Below are 15,013 nucleotides of genomic sequence, written 5' to 3' on the forward strand. Positions count from 1 at the left end.
AAGATTTGTCATCTGGGGTGTTAACATCTCACACTGCCTTTTATAACTCATTTTGTCTGGACGAAATTGTGGGATGGGCGATGGGTGGCCAGGAATCCCCCTGAGAACTGTCTCTATTGGTGCCCCAGCCCCCCCTTCCCCAATATTCTCTACGGCCTTGCCTCAGCCACGAGCTCCCCATTCTCAGCATGGACTCGGGGGATCGCTCCAATGTCCTTGCAAGCGTGCAACACTTGATAGAGCTCACTGTCCCGAAGCATATACAAGTCTTTGTAGGTCATGAACATCTGGAAGGAGTTGACACCCTTCTCCCTTACCAGCGTCTCCATTTCTGCTTTCACCTGGAGAGCAAAATGCAAAGGCAATGCCACGTGAGTACAGATGTTCAAGAGGCTGACGGGCCCAGGACGGAGGAGATGGGGGCCAGTGGGAGGAATGACCATACGGCCACCTGCAACCTTGCAGTATCTCATTTTCTTCCCACCCCCCGGGCCTCTGTGAGGTCAGGTGAGCAAATGGATGCAGAAGGACTTTGAAAATTGCCAAGCATGGGGCTCCTGGGTGGCTCAGTCGGTTAAGAGTCCGACTTCGGCTCGGGGCATGATCTCGCGGTTTGTGAGTTCGGGCCCCGCGTCGGGCTCTGTGCTGACAGCTCGGAGCCTGGCGCCTGCTTCGGATCCTGTGTCTCCCTCTCTGCCCCTTCCCTGCTCGTTCTCTGTCTTTCTCTCTCTCAAAAATAAACAAACATTAAGACAATTTTTTTTAAATAAAAAAAAAAAGAAAATTGTCAAGCATGACACAAACGTAGGAACCATATTGTGACCATCTAGGCATGTTTCTGCTGTCGTATAGGCTTGTCTTGTGTTTCTAACTCCAAGTCAGCCTTATTGGTGAATGCATTAACAGCGTTTACCCCCAAGGCCTGTGCTCCTCACTCCCATAATGGAAGTGGTGTTACAAAGAAGGCACAATAGGGGCGCCTGGGTGGCTCAGTTGGTTGAGCGTCCGACTTCGGCTCAGGTCATGATCTCACGGTCCGTGAGTTCGAGCCCCGCGTCGGGCTCTGTGCTGACCGCTCAGAGCCTGGAGCCTGTTTCGGATTCTGTGTCTCCCTGTCTCTCTGACCCTCCCCCGTTCATGCTCTATCTCTCCCTGTCTCAAAAATAAATAAACATTAAAAAAAATTTTTTCAAAGAAGGCACAATAATGCTGAAACTCCTGAGACCCAGGGCGCCTGGCTGGCCGCCTGGCTATATGAATATGGAGATTCATCCTAACGTTGTTTACATTGGGGAAAAATGGAAGCAACGTTGGTCTGACAGCAGGAAAACAAATTGAGGTTTATCTCCTTGATAGGACATGAAGCGGCCACCGCACCAATGGTCATGAAGACCATGCAGCCACACAGAAAATGCTCACACTTAAGTGAAGGAGTTACTATGTAAAAAGCACACATGGAAAAAAAAAAAAAAAGACTGGAGGGAAATAAGCCAAGGTAACAAGAGTGGTTGTGTTGGGATAACCAGAATGATGGGCTTCTTTTCTCTTTTTAAAATCGATAGTTAGGAAAAGAATTATTTGATAATAACAAAAAAGAATATAAAATTCTAGATGCATGGAAGTCCCCACAACCTCTGGGGACTTAGGGAGGGCTGGCCTGGCCTCAGTGTTGCTGAGAATCTGAATGGACGCCCTATTCCAGGCCAGCTCCGGGGGGGGAGGGAATACAGAGGCTCGGGGTAAGGTCGTTCCCCCAGGAGGGTGTCGAGAATAAACAAAACCCCCTCCTCCGATAAGGGCCGGCTGCCATTCAGGGTGGGTCTGCACTTTTACCCAATGCCAGCAGAGAGGTCTTCATGGTATGAAGGTTGGAGGGCTCTAAGGCCTTTCATAAGGGCCATGTCTGACATAACAGGGGAGAGTGGGGGAGCCCCACGCTCAAAGCTAAAACCCAAGGGCAGAAGGACACAAGGCTTTTAATTACCATCTCAGAAGGGACGCAGGCCCTTTAGACCAGGCTCCCTAGCTGAAGAACTTTGTAAAACGTCAATGCTTGTTTTGTTGTTGTTGTTTGTTTGTTTTTTGTTTGTTTGAAGTAAACTCCATGCCCAATGTGGGGCTAGAACTCACTACCCTGAGATTAAGAGCCGCATACTCGACTGACTGAGCCAGCCAGGTGCCCCAGTGCTTGCTTAGGAAGCCCACGCAGGTCCTGGCACCTGTACCAGTACAGAATTGGTAGTAGAACGGGCATCCAGGCTGCTTCTCTGGGGTAATAAGTGGTAAAACTCCAGAAATGAAGCAAAATCTAAATGTCTGTTTTTAGGAAGTGGGAACCTGGGTGGAGGGGACTAGACTCTGCCCCTGGGGCCTGGGGCAGCGGGGGGACGGGAAAGCCAGAAGCGAGGGGCACAGGGGCTGAAGTGAGAAAGGGCTCAGTGGGAGCCAGCCTCAGCCACAGGCCAGAAGCAGCCTCGGGGCTCTCAGAGCAGGAGCCGGGCCCCAGGAGGAAAAAAGTGGCCCAGTCCCATTTATCCAGGTGGCACTGAGCCAGGACAGAACTCTCTTGTTCTGTTCGGAGACCTCAGGTCCATGCTGTCACTTCCGGCATGAAAACAATACGTCCCCTGGAGCCTGACTCTTGCCAAGCCCGCTACTCAGCAGAAGTGGCACCCGATGAAGAGTATCAAGACACGTTGAGAGCTTTGTGGTCTGAGCAAGGAGTCAGCCGGCGTTCCCTAGGCCTCTGGGTCTGCTGGGACAATGGCTCTTGAAATTAAGCAGAACAAGCCTTGTCACCCCCTTGTGGAATCATGTTGTCTTTTCTTTTGGCATCTGGGGAGTTAGGATGGTGGGGGGCGTCCCCTACCTGTGGGAGGGCACCCCACCCCAGCTGACTCCACCCAAATGGCCCCTCTCCCTAAAAAAAGCACTTATTCTTTCAGGATTCTACCCAGCACTGTTACCTTGGGTGCCCACCAGGTGATCCCCACATGCAGGGCGTAGTCACAGCAGACCTTGGGGTCGGCCAGACCCCGACACTTCTCGTAGGCTTCCACGAGGGAGGTCTCCTTGTCAGGCAGGACGTGGCCGATGACCATGGTGGTGCCTCCGACTAGTGCCGCCTGTTGGGGACGGGAAAAGCAGTCTCGTCACATCCTTTCCCACATCCGAGTCACTGATGCAGGGAGACACCTGAGGTCCTTGGGTGGACATTCAGGACAACCACAGACCCTATTAAGCGAGAGGCTGTGAGGCCCCAGTGCAGCCACGCTTGGGAAATTTTGAGGAGCTAGACACACACTGGAGGCCGTGTGTCAACCTTCATCACCCCATTGGATCCAGTACACAAACCTGCCTCTTCCTCATCTTGGGTTGTGGCTCAGTGCTTTGGAAAAACCACTTAGTGTGTCACTGGAGCCTCGAAGCCAGCCTCTATTTCCCAAAAAGAAGAGTCCCTCCACCCCCAACAATTTTGACCAACTTGAATATATACATGACATAACCAAATGTTTAGTGCAATATAATATGTCTATTTATAATGTTTAGTGATACACACAGATTTTTTAAATTTCTAAATTTTTTTTTGAGAGAGAGGGAGAGACAGCATGAGCAAGGGAGGGGCAGAGAGAGAGGGAGACACAGAATCCGAAGAGGGCTCCAGGCTCTGAGCTGTCAGCACAGAGCCCGACGCGGGGCTCGAACTCACGAGCTGTGAGATCGTGACCTGAGCCGAAGTTGGATGCGTAACCGACTGAGCCACCCAGGTGCCCTATTACACATACATATTTAAATCCTAATGAATAAAATGTTAGTTTGGATACATTGTTTTGTCTTATTCTCTCATATTCCATGAAACAATTTTATTCAAAGTTTTCATATGCATTTTCAACATCGAGGCCTTTATGTTCAGTTTCTCCAAGCACGTTAAGTTCATTTCCATTTATCTTGTTTGAGATGGAGGAGTTTTTAGGTCCCTGTATGATTTATCAATGAAAAATTATCCTATTTACAATCTCCACATGACATCACTTAACAAGAAATCTTTAAAAAGCCTCTCTTGTAATTCCAGGAATAATGGCTAAATCTGTATTAAAGCTCCACCTCCCCCGCCCACACATACACCTTTTTTTTAAGCCAATTTTGTCAGGTGACCTGCACAAGCCTCCAGAACTAGCACTGACCAAAGGTTGTTCCACGTTAATGTGTTGTTCCCCAACAAAACTTCATCAAAATAGAATAATTAAGAGAGAGCTCCACTACTCGGAGTGCTCCGATAGAAGGTGACTCTCTTTTTCCATGAGTAAGTCTGGACAAAACCTGTCTTTCTTTTTGGGTCCTTACAAGAACTTAGATGAACCCAAGCTTGAGTCCCCGCTCGCCACCTCCCAGTTGGATAACTTCAGCCACATTACTTAACCTCTCTGAGATGCTTTACCTATAATAGCTACTATAATAGCTACTTAACCTCTCTAAGCTTTACCTAAATTAGCTTCCTTCCTGGATCGTTGGGAAAGTCAACTGAGCCGTTCTCTAATAAAATGGACTGAGTGAAGTCTGTCCTAATGTGTGTGTTTAATCATCCAGATTTGGACTGTTTATCTCTGTTTATCTCTGACAATGAAATTGTCTTAATGATTCCTGCTTCTCTAGTCAGTCAAATCCTTGATCACAAATCAGATCAGAAATATTGCTGGGGAATGGGGAACTGAAAAAAAAAAAAAAAAGTTCAGCGGCCAAACAATTAAAACTCTCCCAACACAGATTCTCCTTGTTGTCTCTGGCTGGGAGACCACTTCCCCTGTTGCCGTGAGCTCAGAGGTCCAACTTCTTGCATGGCTTAAAGCAACCAACAGAGGGCGGTAGTTCTGTGGCAGAGATGGGTAACCAGAATGGCGGGGGGCGGGGGCGGGGGGGGAAATGAGAGAAGGGGAAGAGCCGCTGATTGTAGCTTTACTAGCTGGCTTCTATTTGTGATCCGGATCGTGTCAGGCTGATTCATCTTCATAGCAGGTGGTTGTACTCTATTCTGCCCCGAAATGCATTTTTTGCCTTTATATGCAGACATGGGGGTGGGGGTGGGGTTATCTATTGGGATTTTATACACTAAATTGTTTTATTTTTCTGTGGTTCTAGATTCTTTTTTTTTTTTTTTAACGTTTATTCACCTTTTTTTTTTTTTTTTTTTGAGAGACAGAGCATGAGTGGGAGAGGGGCAGAGAGCGAGGGAGCCACAGAATCCGAAGCAGGCTCCGGGCTCTGAGCGGCCAGCACAGAGCCCAGCACAGAGCCCTACGCTGGGCTGGAACTCAGGAACCATGAGATCATGATCTCAGCGGAAGTTGGATGCTTAACCGACTGAGCCACGCAGGTGCCCCTCGATGGCTTTCTTCTGCACTCCCCTCAGTATGTCTGTAGCCTTGGGTAGAAAAAAGGAGACCTGGAAACAGCACGGTATAGGATGATAAGAGAAGCAAGACTTCTTAAGATCTGTGGGTCTCAGAGCGAGAGTAGAAAAGGAGGTCCATGTGCTGAATCTCTAAATAGTTAAAAGTCACAGATCAAGCTAACTGTTACACAGAATACCTCCTATCCTCCTACTCTGACAAATACGTGACCAAGAAGACCAGGCCTGAATTTGGAGTTCTTGGGGTCCTTGCAGCTCTGAGCTACACCATAGGGGATACTGGCCTTCAGCCTTTGCACTGCCCCCAGCCCACACCCCTGCTTTGGGTTCATCCTGCAGCCTGCAGGCCTCTCATCTGCTCACTCCCTGCAAAATGCTGCCCGTGGACCTAGGCGAACAGGCACTGGTGGTCTGGCCCCCAAGGAGGGCATATTCAAGCATACATAGGTCCTAGAAGTGCTCAGGGTCATCTGTTAGGGGATTCCAGGGACCCAGAGTGTGGTCTGGAAGAGGACAGGGGGCTCTGGGCAGACATGGCTCCTCTTGCCTGAGTCTAAGGACAGTCACTGAAGAGTTCAGGTAGGTGTCACTGAGCAGTGGTCCTGACTTTCCCACTTTCTGGCTGTAACCCAGCGCCAGCTGTATACCCACTCGGACCTCCCCTCCCAGAGGAGATCAGGTGGCCATGGATGTGAGAGCCTTTATAAGCTGGGAAGGAGCACATAAATATCTGCAATAATTATTTCTACTATTAACCTCAGGCCTCAAAACAAGAGTTTAACAGGATCAGCAAATACTCCCCCAGCTGCGGGTTCAGGAGCCCAGACCAGATGCTGGATGTACAAGGGTGTATGAGCACTTGTTTCCTCTCAGGCAAGAGACACACAGAGCTGGCTTTTAAAATATGTACAGTTCCAACCCACGGGACGAATGCCGACAAGCTCTGTCTTCCTGGGAATGTGATCTCACAGATGTGACAGACCTTTTTACTGTCATCCCACATAAAACATCCTTGTAGAAATCAACAGAGAGCATGACCCAATCCTGTTCCCGAGGATTTCAAAAGGATTATGTTTATGCATATGTGACCGTGTGACTACTGAATGTTCCTGTTTTTCTGCAAAAAATGGTGTGGGTTAAGCAAGCTGTGGACAATGTTTAATGGAAGTCAATAGAAATGATGTTCATGGAGGCTAAGTCATAACATGGAAAAAGGGTGCTACTGTAATGAGCGAAAGAGACAGAATTCAATATGTGTACCCAAGATGCTTAGAAGGATGTTTAAACACACAGGCACCCACACAAGGAAAAACATGGAAGGAAATATACCAAAACATTAACAAGGACTGTTTTCAGTGATGAGAGTCTGAGTTATTTTTTTCTAGTTTTCTGAAATTTACTTAATAGAATCAATTAGTTTATTTATAATATCTATTTTAAACATAAATTTGGAAGAAGCTAAAAATTACTTAAAGTTTAGTTAACCACGCTTGTGTGTTTAAAATATTTTCTTTTAAAGTTATGTAACATTTCAACCATACGGTAAAAGTATAGAAAATAACACACAGGCATGAACCCACTAGTCAAACATAACAGATGTTAACATTTTGCTGTTGTTTAAAACACATTTAAAAAAAATGAAATACAGGGGCGCCTGGGTGGCTCAGTTGGTTAAGCAATCGACTTCGGCTCAGGTCAGGATCTCATGGTTCATGAGTTCGAGCCCCGCGTCAGGCTCGGTGCTGACACCTCAGAGCCTGGAGTCTGCTTTGGATTCTGTGTCTCCCTCTCTCTGTGCTCCTCCCCTGTTCATGCTCTGTCTCTCTCTCAAAAATAAATAAATGTCAAAAAAAATTTTTTTAATGAATAAATCTTAAAAAAAATGAAAAAAAAAAATAAAACCAATACAACCAAAACCCTCCATCCTGTTCCCTGTCCCTCTCCCCTGAGGTTGATCATCCCATCTCTGTTTTCATGCTTTTACTATGTTTGTTTCGTGAATGTTAAAAATTTACACCAAGTACTATCCGTACCTTTTTACAACATGCTTTTTAAAAATTCAACATCTTTAAGATTTGTTTCTTCCATTCTAATTAATTGTATGAATACTCCTCCGTGTACATATTCAGTTCTAATTCATGGGCATTTACCACTACACATGGCGCTTGAGGATTCTTGCACACACATGAACGGTCTCCACTTTCAGGGTATACGTCGCCCGGAAGTGGAGTTGTAGCTTCGTGCACATGCGCACCCCCAATTATACCACGCCGGGCCACGGACGGGCTAACTCACCAGGGCCTCCTGGAGCCTGGTGGCTGACGAAGTCTGCCCGTTTACCAACGCAAGCCCTTAATTTTTTACATACACTGCTGCCCAGCCAAGCACCCCCATTGAGAATGTGGCATTTGTTTTAATCGTGAATGTGGGACTACACATCTCTCACTATTAAGTTAACACGGACACTGGGACTATTTGTTTAACCAACAGACACAGCATCATGATGCACATTTGGCAGAGATGAAACATAATTTTAGTGTTTCAAAGGGTTACCATGATTTGTCTCTGACATATTTGATATTCTGCTGGATAAGTCTGGATTTGTCTGATGCCCAGTAATGTCACCTCCATTTGTTTCCTAATAAAACCCAACATGCTTAATGGGGATCCATTTTCTGACCGACTTTCCAGGCATACACTTGGCAAGAACTTGTACTGAAACTAAACCTAAACCAGATATAAATGTCATCTTTATGCTTCGGCAGTCATCGGACGGACCCCTGTGGGGCACGCAGGGTCTCTGTATTGACCAGGGCCATGCTCAGCAAGTTGGAAAGAAACTTCAGAAAAATAGGACTTATTTGCTGCCGTCACAGTATTGGAGAGAAGAGTGTACTGGCCCTCCTTGCCTTTGTCAGGACAGAGCTCTCTGGAGAATCACTTACTTACCATCTTCTGCATTGCTGCAGCTCGAATCACGTTTTGCTGGTTTCCCAGTAGCAATGGTTTTTTTAATCTTCCAATTTCACCCTCCTGCCCCTGCCCTGCCACCCTTCTGTCAAAGAAGCAGCTTGTTCCAAGGCTGAACCAGTAAGTCAAGGCACAAACTTTGTGCTCCGCTGTTGAGAAGGCACTTGAGCCAGAGAAAATTCGTGGGGTTTTTCACTGGGGAAGAGGGAGAGGCTTCCTGGAGTGTATTTTCATATAGCACATAGAAAAGGGGTGTGTTTGGGGGGGAGGTGATTGGAATCGGAAAAGCAGGCAGGATCTGCCGCTACCTAGACCTATCGATCAAGGGCAACTTAATCTTTAAAGGGGGGACGCTACGGCACTGAGAACCAAGTAACAAGTATTTGGATGTGTTTTGTAGGCTAATGAGCGTCAAGCAAACATTTCTACATTTCCTAATGCAGCTGGGAAAGCCATCGTCGGTTCAGCTAGATCTGCTTCTCTTGGAATCACTGAACCAGTTCTTTTTCTTTGCACATGAAAATTCTCTTCTTTTATTCACAATCTCCCAAAGTACAAGAGAAATAAAATCACCAGCTCGGTGGTTCCTCTCTTGCTCGGAGTAACTTCCTGCACCATCAGGGATCTGTTGGTTGCTTACTGGCCCTTTGGAAAGCCTTCCCCCCGCCCCCTAATATTTACCTCTGAGAGAGAGAGAGAGAGAGAGAGAGAGAGAGAGAGAGAGAGAGAGCGCGCATGAGCAGAGGAGGGGCAGAGAGAGAGGGAGACACAGAATCTGAAGCAGGCTCCAGGCTCCGAGCTGTCAGCACAGAGCTCAATGCGGGTTTCGAACTCATGAACCGTGAGATCATGACCTGAGCCGAAGTCAGACACCCAACCAACCGACTGAGCCACCCAGGCGCCCCTGGAAAGCCAGTTCTTAAATACCACTCAAGTCCTGTAACTTGAGAAGCTTTCCAAAAGGAGGACCTGAGCACTTCATCAAGTGAGATGATACATCTATGGTACTTAGAACCATGTCTGGCACTCAGTAAATATCTTTCTCATCCTGAAACACAAGCCCACCAGCCAGGGCCAGCTTTGTGGGCTGTGCAGCCCACAGTGCCCTGCATTTAGAAGGGCTCTGTGCTTGGATTGTTTAATGTTTTGCTGTCGTCATCTTAAGTTTCTTAATAATCTTTTAAGAAGGAGTCCCACCTCTTTATTCATGACACTTGCCTGATGTAGGGTGATGAGACTCTTAACAGGCTTACACTTAACTTTTCTGCCCACTCAAGCCAGCTCTCTGACAATTCCCTTCCAGGCCGCTTGAGTGCTGACCTCTGCTCTGACCACTGCCCCATCCATTCTCCTTCGGAGTCACCCCAACCTCTTTCTATCAAATGCCTCTTTTCTGTGAAAAACAAAACAAAACAAAAACAAAATCAACCTTAGCTTTTCTGCAGAGCATCCATTTGATGTGTGATCAGTTCCCTGGGGCTACCCTTTCTGTCCCTCCCGCTACATACAGCTCTCAAGTCTTTTCTCCACCCATGATTTACAGCCTGTTGAGCAGCTTGCAGCTGACTGGTTTTCTCCAAACTGTGCGTTTGCAATTAATTGCACTCCCAAACTTCCTTTTACTTTCCATGCCTACCTTCTGGGTCCATGGCCTCTCCCACACCATCTGGGGCCTGGTCCCACCTCTGATTTTGCAATGCTCTTACCCTAAACATTACCATATCTAAAACTCGCACTTCATTCTTTGATTTTTCTGCAGAGAAAACAGGCAACCTTCAGTTCACAACGCATTTCGAGAAAAGGACATTTTCCCACATTTAATCCGCCTGTCACGTAAAGGCATATTAATGTCATATTTAGAGGCAAAACCGTATAGTGACAAGAATCAGCCTTTAAGGCAGGCAGATCCAGGTTTAAATCCTAGTTGTAAGACACTTACACTTAGTTGTAAGACCTTGGACAAGCTGTTTAATCTCTGAGCTCCATTTCCTCATTTTTTAAATGTTTATTTATATTTGAGAGAGACAGAGGGAGAGAAAAAGACAAGAGCATGAGTGGGGGAGGGGCAGAGACAGAGAGAGAGAGAGAGAGAGAGAGAGAGACAGACAGAGAATCAGAAGCAGGCTCCAGGCTCCAGGCTGTCAGCACACAGCCTGATGCGGGGCTCAAACCCACCAACCATAAGATCATGACCTGAGCCGAAGTTGGATGCTTAACCCACTGAGCCACCCCGGTGCCCCTCCATTTCCTTATTTGTAAAATGAGGATAATAATATATACCCATGGGGTCACAATAGTTAAATGAGATAATGCATGTAAAGTACCTAGTGCAGTGCCTGCACATAGTCGGAGCCCAATAAATGGTAGCGATTATCACCAGTAAGCATAACTTGTAGGTAGCACTAATGTGCACACCGTGTGCCCTCTATCACGTGTATCAGATGGTCCAGAAAGGCGAGAAATGTAAGCACCTGAGGCACTTAGAGTGTGGCTGGCAAACAGGACAAGAAAAAGCTTCATTTGTAATAGAAACGACTGCAAAGTACTGTAAGAGTACAGGGCAAAGATAGCATTCCTCCTGATGACACCATCAAGTGCAAATAGGCGGGCCGAGAGCCGGAAGGCGGGCGTGATGGAGGATAGGCAGCACACCTGTCTGGTTTGGGCCAAGGCAGGTCTGATTAGGACCAAACACGTGAGGACCTTGTCGAACCTGGATTCTGTCCGGTCAGCAAAGTTCAGCAGCTCGTGTGCTGTGCCGCTGGGGGTCCTGAGGGAGCTTGGGAGGGGGCGGTTAGGAGCACATTTACAGACAGGACGCTGGCTACACCCCCAGCCCTGGACGCGTCTGTGGTCACAGCAGGCTTCTGGGCAGGGGAAGAACATGACGTATGGCTTCGGAACATGACTCTGGCTGTGGGGTGCCGGCTGCATTGTCATGGCCCTGAATTTGGGGGTGGGGACGGAAGAGACAGGTGGAAGCTGTTTCTCAGAAGACAAAGAAGAAGAAAAGGAGTTTTCGTTTGCCTTAAGATAGAGCTGAGTGTCAACCCAGTGGAGGCGAACGTCACTAACAGTAACCGACGCCCCCTGAGCGTGTGCTCTGTGCCCCGTGAATTCTCACAACGACCCTGCGAAAGAGGTGCGTTATTGTGCCCATTACATCTTCATATCTATTAGGCTGGGAGGCGCCCCTCTTTCCATCCATTCAAGAGGGGCGGGTAACAGAGAAAGGAGGAGATAATCAGAAGGGGTCCCAGATCCCTTAGCAAAATGGGAAGTGGAATCAAATTCCCGGAGGCAAGGGGTGGGAAAATTAGGAGTGTGGCACTGAGCCAATGCTCCTACGGGAGTCACACGCAGAATCAACTAGGGAGGGCTGGAAACAACATGCTGCTCTGAGGGACCGGTGAGGCCGGCAGCAGGTGCAGGGGAAGCAGCCTGGGAGAACGGAGGGAGCGGGGAGCCCAGGGAACAGGGCTGGCTCGAGGCAGGGGTCCAGCGCAGCATCAGGGGGGAGGCATCTCAGGGCTGGCCCAGAGTTTGGTTGGGGCTTAGAGTGACATTTGCATTTTTGCGTTCGTTAGCAGTGCGTGGACGCAGGATCTCAACAGGTAGACTCGGGACGCACACGCTACCACCACGAGCAGCACTGCTGAGGAGTGAGCGAAGGGTCTGGGATGCGGTGTGAGATCCCCATCTCCCCTCCTCCCGCCAGCCTCAGCAATAAAGAACAGGCCTGACAGCCTGCTGCAGGGAGCAGCTGGGTCGCACGCAGGTCAGGAGGCTGGCAAGAGCCCTCCTACTCCTCCCCTTCTGTCTCAAATTCCTGAGTACAAAGGGGCGCTGACTCTCTTGGGGGCTGCAGCCGCCCGCCCGGTGGCCTGGAAGGGCTACCCCGCAGGAAAGACAGTTCCTGAGCTCTGGGATTCCCACCCCTGGAGGCGCCCAAGGCAGTGGAGAGTCACCCCTACTATAGGGACTTTGGATGAAACTTGACCCAGGGAGGATCTCCTGGACAGCTGCCCCCCCAGCCCAAGGACCTGGTCCTTTTCTCCCCCAGGGCATGGGCTGCTCCAGGAGCGGGTCACACAGCAAAGTACTTCCCTCATCTAATCTTCACAACCACCACGGGCAACAGACGTTTTCCTCACCTCAGTGTTTGAGAGGTGGGCCAGAACTGGGGTCTAGGTATCTTCCCTCCAAATCCCATACTCTTCTGTAATGCTCAGAACAGATCTGACGCCTGTGAAACAGTTACGAAGCACAGAATCTCACAGCCTGGGGTGATCTCACCCCTGCATCAGGGTCTCCCAGAGGGAAGACTTAAAATAGACAACCGATAAGGAAGTATATACATCAGCCCTAACATCTTGTCGTTTCTGGAAGCAGGGATACATGCATACCAACTGGTGGGAGAATGTAAAAGCATGCATGAGACGATGCCCGTTTTCATGGTTAAGACATTTCCTTTAAACCATGGAACGAACTGTGTTAATTCCCAGACACGGCAGATGAGCATGTTGCGGGGACACAGAAGCAGCTTGCTCAGTAGAAAGTGACATCATTCTCACCGAAGCCAGCAGACCACTGTGGCAGTTAACGGCGCCTGAACTCACACTCAGGAAAGAAATTAACGTTTACTGATGGCCTACTGTGTGCAGTGTTCTTAATATTTATTATCTTTTTTTTAAACGTTTATTTGAGAGAGAGAGAGAGAGAGGGGGAGAGAGAGAGAGGGAGAGAGAGGGAGAACGCATGCAGGGAGTAGGGTATGGGCGGAGAATCCCAAACCGGCTCTGCACTGTCAGGGCAGAGCCCGATGTGGAGCTCAGACTCACGAAGAGTGCGATCATGCCCTGAGCCGAAACCGAGAGTCGGATGCTTAACCTACTGAGCCACCCAGGTGCCCCTTAACATTGATTTTATTTGCTCCTCAAAATGAGTCTCTAATTGAAAGCAAGGACTCAGACAGATATATGTGTGCACAGCATTATTCATGACAGCCAGAAGCTGGAACCAACCCAAGTGTCCAATGGTGGACAGACTGATAAATAAAGTGTGGTATATATGAATGTTATCCAGCCTTAAAAAGGAAGGAAATTCTGACGCGTGCTACAACACAGTTGAAGCTTGAGGGCATTACGCTAAGAGAGATAAGCCCATCACAAATGAACAAAGACTGTATGAACCTACATATATGAGGGACCCAGGGTGGTCAAACTCACGGTGACAGAAAGTAGAATGGTAGTTGCCAGAGGCTGGGGGTGGGGAGAGGAGAGTGGGGGAGTTATATTTACGATGGGTACAGAGTTCAGCCAGGGAGGATGAAAAAATTATGGAGACAGATAAGAAAACAGGTAGGGGCACCTGGGTGGCTCAGCTGGTTAAGCATGCGACTTCAGCTCAGGTCATGATCTCACAGTTCGTGAGTTCAAGCCCCGTGTCGGGCTCTGTGCTGACAGCTCAGACCTTGGACCCTGCTTCAGATTCTAGGTCTCCTTCTCTCTCTGCCCCTCCCCTGCTCACACTCTGTCTGTGTCTCTCTCTCAAATATAAACACTAAAAAATTTCTTTTAATTAAAAAGAAAACAGGCTCAGAGGAAGTCACACAGCCAGACTGAATGAGGGTCCATCTGATTCTAGAGCCCCCAAGTTTCTTTTACATTATGCTGCCCCTTCTAGAGCTCAGGATAGCCCTGACCTGAGGGGCTCCCTGGCTCCAAGACTCCTCTGTGAGAAGCTGGAGAAAAGCCCAAGTGAAATTGGACCTAACTGCAGTTTAGAAACAGAGGGGTAGGTGGGGCTTGGGCTTGAATTACAGGGCTCAATCTGAGAATTGTGCCAACATCCAAAATTATGAAATGAGGAGCTCCAGGCTTCTCTCTGATCCAGAATGATTATCTTCACTGCCGAGCATCCAATTTAAATTCATTGTGTTTAATACAAAGCCACAGTACAGAGCAGGCTGTCTCCCCATATGCAGTTACCATGGAGACTGGAGATGATCCTCAAACGGAGTTATGTGGCGGAGAGAATGTGCTGCCAGCTTCTAAGAAGCCAAGGGGCTTGGGGAAACCATTCTAAAATAGAGCCGCACAGAGAGGCCCTTTGTCAACCGCCTCCTTAGCAGAGCCCCTTCTAATCCCAAAGCAGGAAAGTTTACAGGCATCAGGGCATGACCATCTTTATTGTTTTTTTTTTTTTTTTTTAAAGAGAATCTTTTTTTTTTTTTTCAACGTTTATTTTTGGGACAGAGAGAGACAGAGCATGAACGGGGGAGGGGCAGAGAGAGAGGGAGACACAGAATTGGAAACAGGCTCCAGGCTCTGAGCCATCAGCCCAGAGCCCGACGCGGGGCTCGAACTCACGGACCGCGAGATCGTGACCTGGCTGAAGTCGGACGCTTAACCGACTGCGCCACCCAGGCGCCCCACGACCATCTTTATTGTACGTCCAGGCTGCCCATGGATGCCAGAGAGGAGGGATTTATCAACAATCCAGAAATAAGCCGCATGTCACCCACCTTGCTCTCCTTTCCTCGTCTACTCTGATGTGGGTGAGTTCTCATTTTGGTTCCAAAGCTAATCGATAACAATACCATCAAACTGCCGAGGGAGGCTGCCTTGGGGCTTC

The 15,013-nt window shown here is 48.3% G+C and overlaps 1 protein-coding gene across 3 annotated transcripts in view; it reads right to left on the bottom strand.

Moving 5' to 3' along the window:
• Positions 1-15,013, bottom strand: part of DPYSL5 (dihydropyrimidinase like 5) — a 101,538-nt gene that overhangs the window by 25,718 nt on the left and 60,807 nt on the right. For all 3 annotated transcript variants that reach the window (XM_053201111.1, XM_053201110.1, XM_027033384.2), the window contains 2 exons: positions 2,967-3,125; positions 162-341 (listed from right to left, as the gene is read on the bottom strand). In XM_053201111.1, the coding sequence (XP_053057086.1) occupies positions 162-341; positions 2,967-3,125 (339 nt within the window). The remainder of the gene's footprint in view (positions 1-161; positions 342-2,966; positions 3,126-15,013) is intronic.

Source organism: Acinonyx jubatus, chromosome A3, assembly GCF_027475565.1.
Source record: "Acinonyx jubatus isolate Ajub_Pintada_27869175 chromosome A3, VMU_Ajub_asm_v1.0, whole genome shotgun sequence".
NCBI classification, from domain to species: domain Eukaryota; kingdom Metazoa; phylum Chordata; class Mammalia; order Carnivora; family Felidae; genus Acinonyx; species Acinonyx jubatus.